At 53.6% G+C, this 8,108-nt stretch overlaps 1 protein-coding gene across 1 annotated transcript in view; it reads left to right on the top strand.

The window, feature by feature from the left end:
* Positions 1-8,108, top strand: part of DHX34 (DExH-box helicase 34) — a 30,074-nt gene that overhangs the window by 17,120 nt on the left and 4,846 nt on the right. Inside the window, exons 9-13 of the mRNA XM_003799553.3 lie at positions 3,070-3,263; positions 4,157-4,258; positions 5,601-5,843; positions 6,093-6,266; positions 6,599-6,716. Coding sequence (XP_003799601.1) covers positions 3,070-3,263; positions 4,157-4,258; positions 5,601-5,843; positions 6,093-6,266; positions 6,599-6,716 — 831 coding nt within the window. The remainder of the gene's footprint in view (positions 1-3,069; positions 3,264-4,156; positions 4,259-5,600; positions 5,844-6,092; positions 6,267-6,598; positions 6,717-8,108) is intronic.

The raw sequence follows: 8,108 nt of genomic DNA on the forward strand, positions 1-8,108 counted from the left end.
TTTTTTTTTTTTTTTTAATTGTTGGGAAATCATTGAGAGTACAAAGAACCAGGTTACCCTGCTTGCATTTGGTTTTTTTTTTTTTTTTTGGAAACAGAGTCTCACTCTATTGCCCTTGGTGGAGTGCTATGGCATCACAGCTCACAGCAACCTCCAACTCCTGGGCTAGGTGATTCTCTCTCCTTAGCTTCCTGAGCAGTTGAAACTACAGGCACCTGCCACAATGCCCAGCTATTTTTTTTGTTACAGTTTGGCAGGGGCTGGGTTTGAACCTGCCACCCTCAGTATATGGGGCCAGCGCCCTAATCACTGAGCCACAAGCACCACCCGCTGCTTGCATTTGTTAGGTAAACTTCCTCTTATAATTTTGCCGTGCCTCCCAAGAGGTGTGTCACACATCCTGATCCCCCTACCCCTTTCTTCTTCCCTCTCTCCACTTCCCCATTCCCCACCCCCACCATGTACTAACACCAATGGTCCTCATAACAGAATTGAGTAATTGGATTCTTGCTTCTCCATTCTTGTGATGCTTTACTAAGAAGAATGTGTCTTAGTTCCATCCAGGTTAATACAAAAGATGTAAAGTCATCATCTTTTTTAGTGTCTGAATAGTATTCCATGGTATACATATACCACAGCTTGTTAATCCATTCCTGGGTTGGTGGGCATTTAGGATTTGTTTCAAGGTGAGGAGCTTTGAATCAGATGAAAGACTGGGTCTTTGTGATTGAAGGTGGACAGAAAATTAAGGAATCAGTCTGGATCAGTGAGAGTCTGCACAGGCCAGGTCCGTGGAGCCTGCTAGAGACCATTGTCAGTTCCCAGCCTCCCAAGTTCAGGTCTGTGATGGCCGGTCACAACCAGATGCAGTGTTGCTCATCTCCTGGTGTGTGTCATTAGGAATGGCAGGTTAATCCTGAGGGATTTGGGGCCAGTAGACATTCTGAGCTGGTTGTTCTTGCCTTTGATATGTTGTTCTTGCCCTATGATATGTTAGCGTTTTAGAGCGCTTAGCTGAAACTGCAGAAGCCACCACTAGAGACTGGGTGTGGCCTGCAGGGTCTGCCCTGTGCGGCTGTGTTAGAGCACATGGCAGGAAGCTCCCTGATTGGGCATGGGCAGCTGAGAAGACAGGCTCCCCTGCTTGGGTTCTGCAGCATTTGGCATATTGACAGGCCTCCTATGGGAAGGAGAAGCAGGCGGGGTACCCAAGACCCTTCCCTCCCAAGTACAGGAGTCCTAGGTTTTCCATAGCTCACCCTTCCCACTTCTGTCTGCACAGCCACCTCAGCTCTGTCCTGGCCCCCATCTCTTGTGGGCTGGGGGATGTCAAAACTCTTCCTCTTGCTCATTCTGAGTCATTCCTATCCCTCCCAAGGAGCTGGCTGACTGAGGCTGTTTATCTTGCCTCATTCTCCTGACTCAGTATGTTCTATTGCCCCCAGTAGCCCACAGCCAGCCGGCACAGTGTTCCCTACTCAGCAGGGCCACCCATAATAGTGGGTACTACTGTCTGTGTTACCACCTGTCATTGGAATACTGGGGCTTCAGTGTGGGCAGGAGGCTGGATACAATGGGTGCCAAGGGCCTGGGGGCTAGGAAGATGTTCATTTTTGTTTGTTATAGAAGGAGAGGGGGCAGCACCTATGGCTCAAAGCAGTAGGATGCTGGCCCCATATGCCGGAGGTGGCGGGTTCAAACCCAGCCCCGGCCAAAAACTGCAAAAAAAAAAAAAAAAAGAAGGAGAGAGGGCCAAAGCAAGGAGAATCAGAGCTGAGACACGAAGGAACCTTCAGTGAGCACTTGCCGTGCCAGTGAAAGGCTCCCTGGACTTCACACTGTCTCCTTCTCACCTACTGATGTCAGGGCCTCTGACCTCTGCCCATCCACAGAGGAGGAGACTGAAGCTGGGCTAGGGAGGAGACACAAGCCTGAGGGCATGGAGCCAGCCAGCCACACTGTGATGCTATGTGCCTCCCCAAGGGCTGGGAGAAAGCACCTGAGAGGAAAGTGAGGGTCAGGGAGTAGCTGCTCAGGGTCAAGCAGGGGTAGGGTGGGGGGCAGGGGCACAGACCCTGTGCCAGGGTATCCTCTGTGCTAGGTGGTGTTCCAAGGGCATCACAGGGTGAAACATGGTTAATCTTCACAACAGCCACGAGTGGAGAGGCAGGTGCTGCTGTTACCCCATTTTACAGACAGTAAGCAGAGGTGCAGCAAGGTGAGGGATACAGGCTAGTGCGTCTGGACCTGGGCTTTAATTTACTGTCCACCCTTATCTTATGAGGCCAGCTGTGTGACAGGCACTGTGTAAAGTCAGGCAGAATGGTGAGGTCAGATGTGTGACTTGCAGGCCACTGGCCACAGGGCAGGTGGGCAGGGCCTGAGTCTTGCAGGAGGTACAGTGTCTGCTCGGGTTCCCAGTGGGATGGGTGAGAGTCCTACTGTTGAGTGCTTACAGGTGGGGACAGTTTTTCACTAGCTCTTTGGCCATATTGGAATACTGTTCCCATCACTTTCTTTCTTTGTGTCCTCCCCTGTACCTTATGTCCTTCTTTCCCTGCCTCTCCTTTCACCCCCACCCTTGCCTTTCTCCCTCTCCCCTTCTTTCACCTCCAGCCTGAAATAAAGATGGCAGGAGAAGACCTGTCCTGCCATAGGCACAAAAGTCAGCAGCTACTGTGTGCCAGAGCAGACCAGGTCACTCAGGTGGCCATGCTCTAGAGGAAGAAAAAATGTACACTATGGCAGGACAGACAGGTGTCAGGAAGGAAAATGGAGCAGGGGGTTGGGAGTGCTAGGGGAGTGGGTTGTCAATAGAAGAGCAGGCATGTTGGTGACAGCAGTAGCCAGCACTTAAACAGTGGGAAGCTGAGCCCCTTACTGGAGGTTGTGTGACTGGAAAGCACAGCGTGTGTGGATTTGAATCTGCCCATCTGAGTCCTAAGACCCTTAGAGGGCAAGATGGAGGGAAGTGGGGCAGGACTGGGTGTGGGGCTCTGAGACCCCCCAGGAGAGAGGGGTGTCATTGTCCTGGTGCCCAGGAGGCTCAGCCCATGTCTGCTGCCCCAGGGAAGATGCTGATCCTGGGCTCCATGTTCAGCCTGGCGGAGCCTGTGCTAACCATCGCAGCTGCCCTCAGCGTCCAGTCGCCCTTTACCCGCAGTGCCCAGAGCAGCCCGGAGTGCGTGGCAGCACGGCGGCCACTGGAGAGTGACCAGGGTGACCCCTTCACACTCTTCAACGTCTTCAATAGCTGGGTGCAGGTAAGGCTGAACCTGGGGCCCTTCCACCTGCCTGTTGCTCAGCACAGGGTCAGGCCTCCTGCAACTGTGACCTGAGGCCTGAGCCTCCACTATTCATGCCTCTGGGCTGTGGTGCCTATATCCAGGGTTGAGAGGGGCCTGGGATTTCTAGAGCACTGATTAAAACCAGTGCCATCGGGGGCAGTGCCTGTGGTTCAGTGAGCAGAGTGCCAGCCCCATATACCAAGGGTGGTGGGTTCAAACCTGGCCCTGGTCAAACTGCAATAAAAAAACAGCCGGGCATTGCAGTGGGCACCTGTAGTCCTAGTTAGTCTGGAGGGTGAGGCAAGAGAATCACCTAAGCCCAAGAGCTGGAGGTTGCTGTGAGCTGTGATGCCACGGCATTCTCCCGAGGGTGACAAAGTGAGACTCCGTCTCTTAAAAAAAACAAAAAACCAGTGCCATCAGAAGAAAGTCCAGACTCCAGCATCTGTGTCTCCTGGGCCCCTGCTCTGGCCCTGGCCCTGGCAGTACTAGGATACTGGGGTCCCATTAGGTGACTAAAACTACCCTCGTCCTGCCCTCCCAGGGGTCACAGCCCAGTGCAGAGAGATAGACTTCTGATGTAACAGTGGCAGAGAGGGCTGGAATGAAGAGTTCAAGCAGCTGGGCAGGCCCAGAGGGGCCGCCTGATCTGTTACAGGTGGTCTGGGAGGGCTTCCTGGAGGAGAGGAGTATTGGGGCAGAGGCCTGGAACGTGCCTCTGAGGGAGGGCAACATGTCTCCCACTTCTTTGCATTCTCCCAGGGGTGATATTTGGCCCATGCTGGGTGGCCTGCATGGTCAACCCCTTCCCCTAACCCCTCGCCAGGCTAGCCAGGCCCTGACACCCTGGTGTCTGCACCTCCACCCAGGTGAAATCTGAACGGAGCAGAAACTCACGCAAGTGGTGCCGTCGCCGAGGCATAGAGGAGCACCGGCTCTACGAGATGGCCAACCTGCGGCGCCAGTTCAAGGTGAGGCTGGGGGGAGGGGTGGGGCCAACCCTGCCCAGACAGGCTTTTTGTCAGCCCCCCCTGGGGTACTCTGTCTCTCCTTTCCTGACAGCGATCAGGCTAGAGTCCTTCACCCCGCCCCGCCATGCCACATCCACCCCCTCCATCAGCAGATGACTGGACTGGGAGGAGCCTGGGCAGGGGGTTAGAAATCCAGGTGGGCTTCCCGGACAGGATGGACAGGGTCAGCAGGGACATGCCACATCCTCAAGAAGAACCTTACCCTCAGGACTGGGGTGCTGACTGACAGCACACACTTGGTGGTTGGGGCCGAGCGGCACGTCCTAGTGGCAGATCCTTGCTAACAGTGTGTCCCAGGCATATTACTGCTTGCTTCTGGGTCTCAGTTCCCCTTTTGAAAACTGAGAAGATGAGAATAGCACCTGCCTCACAATTTCCCCGTGTGGGTTAAATGTGTCAATCTGCGTGGCACACTCAACAGATGGAGCCTGCAGGTGGGTCTGTGCAAGTGCCTGCAGTGATTACAGTATATAGGTGAGTGGGCAGAGAGAATTTTCTTTTAAATATGAAAGATTTGGGTTCTTATACTGCTTGCTTCATTAATATCCTACAGATGTGTTACTGCCTGAGGACAAAAGACCTGCAGTTGCTTACAGCTCAGGGATCGGGTAGAATTCATGGAATGAAAATAAAATAAGAGTCCCTGCATAATCTGTTCCCTTTGGTTGCAGATAGACAAATTAAGGCCCAGAGCGGGTGACTGGTCACCCAGCCAAGGCCTCCCATGCAATTTTGGGGGTTCTTGTGTTGGGGACGACTGGTGCTCTCAGCATTCCTCTTGAGTGACATCTCTAGCTGCTAGAGCAGTGTTCAGCCTCTCACCTCCCCAGACACTTTGGAGTCTAAGAGAATCATGGACCCTTTCGCAGGCACACTCTGACGTACACTCATGCAGGCACTCTGTCAGGGCTGCAGGAGACTGAGTGGCTGATCAAGTCAGGTCATTTGAAGACTATTTACAAGGGTGTGGGTAGAGTGGAGGGCAGGGGTCTTGAGTTTAGTGTGTATTTGAGTTGGTTGGAGGGTCTGTTGGATCTAGATTCCCAGCCCCAAATTCTGACTCAGTTTCTTATTTGGATTTGGGACTTGGAATTTCCACCAAGTCCCTGGATGTCCCAGATGCTGCTACTGCCAGGCCACACTCATCAGTGCTAGTATAGAAGACCTGTGGGGCTGTGTGGTGCCCAGGACAGCGAGGAAGGGCCTCCCTCAGGTCTAGGAACCAGAGCCTGAGCCCACTCATTCTGCCTCACACCCCTCACTTGTGCCCACCCTCCCCCAGGAGCTATTGGAAGATCATGGGCTGCTGGCTGGGGCCCAGGCCACAAAGGCAGAGGACAGCTACAGTCGGTTGCAGCAACGCCGTGAGCGCCGGGCGCTGTACCAGCTGAAGCGCCAGCATGAGGAGGGTGAGGGGCGCAGGCGCAAGGTGCTGCGGCTGCAGGAGGAGCAGGCTGGCTGCTCTAGCGATGAGGATGGGGCCGGCCCAGCTTCCCGGAGTTCTGCGGACAGTGTGGACATCCAGGTGCGCTCCCTTGGGCTGTCTGGGGCTGGGGCAGGTGGGTAGAGTTTAGGCCTTGGCCTGCCCTGGATGATGAGCACATAGCCCTGCCCTGGGGTTGGAAAGACACAGCCTGGCCTCACCTCAGAACCAGGTTTCTGGGGACAAGACAGTCCAGGTCTATGGAACCCCTGGGTCTGCATGTTGCAGTATAAGCCCTCTAGGTACTGGGGAGGGTCCCTTAGGAACCTGCCTCCCCTGCATTCTCACCAGGATGTGAAGTTTAAGCTTCGGCACAACCTGGAGCAGCTACAGGAGGCTGCCAGCTCAGCCCAGGACCTGACCCGTGACCAGATGGCCCTGCTCAGGCTGGTGCTGGGCCGGGGCCTCTACCCCCAGCTGGCCATCCCGGACGCGTTCAACAGTGGCCGCAAAGACTCTGACCAGGTCCATGTTTGTTTTGTTGGCTCACATTCCCTGAGTGCCTGCCTTGTGTTGGGGACACAGTGGTGACTGGAGTAATCCTGGCTTTGCCTCTGACAGACCCAACCCCAAACAGAGAACCAGAGTGAGCAGGGCTGGTATGGGGGAGTCCAGGAGACTGTGGGAACCTGAGAGGGGCACCTGACCCAGCCTGGGAGAGGCTCAGGGAGGCCTTTCTGCAGGAGGGGTCTTCTGGGTTGAGACGTGGAAGGTGGAGGAAGAGCATCCTGTGGGAAGGGCAGATCAGAGGGCCTCTGCTTCATGTTCGGCCTCTGTTACACCTTTGGCCTCTTCAGATCTTCCACACCCAGGCCAAGCAGGGCACCGTGCTGCACCCGACCTGTGTTTTCTCCAGCAGCCCTGAGGTGCTGCACACACGAGAGCCGGAGGCTAGGGGCTGCGAAGGGAGCCGAGGTACAGTGAGGTCGTGTGGAAGGGATCCCCTATCTGGAATGTGTAGGGTGGGGACTGTGACCTCAAGGGCCCTTCAGCAGCTGGGGTTTTGACTTCTTGTTTCCCACAACCTACCCATCATCCCCCACTGAGCCTCATCCTTGCCACAGTGAGGTGGCTGACCCCAGCCAGTGTGGCTATGCCCAGGCAGCATAGCGCCAGTCAGCACAGCACCAGTCAGGAGACCTGGGCCCTGTGTACATGGAAGGGTGTTACTGTAGACATGGCAGCTTACTCAGACTTGGCCACTTTCTAGTCAGAGCCTGGCTATGGGGATCTCACCTGGGTGGCTGCATGCAGGGCTTGGTCAGGTCTCTGCCCACAGTACCCTGCTGAAGGGTGCAGGCCTATGTGCTGGGGCAGGGGCTTTATACATGGGGCCTCAGCTGCTAGTAGGTATCTGGGCTCCACAGCATGGCCCCTTCCTGCTGTGTGTAAAGGAAAACACCTGCTTTGTAAAAGTGGTAAATAGTAGGCTGAAAATGTGTGAAGTCTGTCCTTTTAAATATTTAAGACAGAATTTAAAAGTTTTCTCCCTAATTTTTTTTTTTTTTTTGAGACAGAGTTTCACTGTCGCCCTTAGTACAGTGCTGTGGTGTCACATCTCACAGCAACCTCAAACTCTTGGGCTTAAGCAATTCTCTTGCCTCAGGCTCCCAAGTAGCTGGGATTCCAGGCACTCGCCATAACGCCTGGCTATTTTTTGTTGTTGTTGTTTTTGTCGTTGTTGCAGTTGTCATTGTTGTCCAGCTGGCCTGGGCCAGGTTTGAACCCACCAACTTAGGTGTATGTGGCCGGCACTGTAACCACTGTACTACAGATGCCAAGCCATTCTCCCTAATTTTTAAAAGCTGTAAATTCCTACTTAATTCACCCCCTTTCTACTAGTTTTTTTCTATTTTTAGATTTTGAAATGTCTAAACATTGTCCAGGTGGAGCATGGAGAGCCCCTGGGGCCCTCCCCAGCTTCAGTGACCATCTGCATGTGTCACTTGAGCTTCTTTTCTCCCTTCTCCTTCTGTTCCTTCTGGCTGAAGCATTTTAAATCAGATCCCAGATACCACGTCATTTAGTGATAAAAATGAAAAGGACCATTTTTTACATTAAATGCCATTATCATTCCTAACAGAATTAATAGTAATCTCTCTCTCTCTCTCTCTTTTTTATGAGACAGAGTCTTACTCTGATGCCCCAGGTAGAGTATTGTGGTATCAGCTCACAGCACCCTCAAACTCCTGGGCTCAAGTGAGCCTCCTGCCTCTGCCTCTCAGTCTCCTGAGGAGCTGGGACTACAGGTGCCCGCCACAATGCCCAGCTAGTTTTTCTGGGTTTTTTTGTTTTTTTTTTTTTTTT

This window comes from Otolemur garnettii, unplaced genomic scaffold (genome assembly GCF_000181295.1).
Source record: "Otolemur garnettii isolate 467f Iridium unplaced genomic scaffold, OtoGar3 scaffold00152, whole genome shotgun sequence".
NCBI classification, from domain to species: Eukaryota; Metazoa; Chordata; class Mammalia; order Primates; family Galagidae; genus Otolemur; species Otolemur garnettii.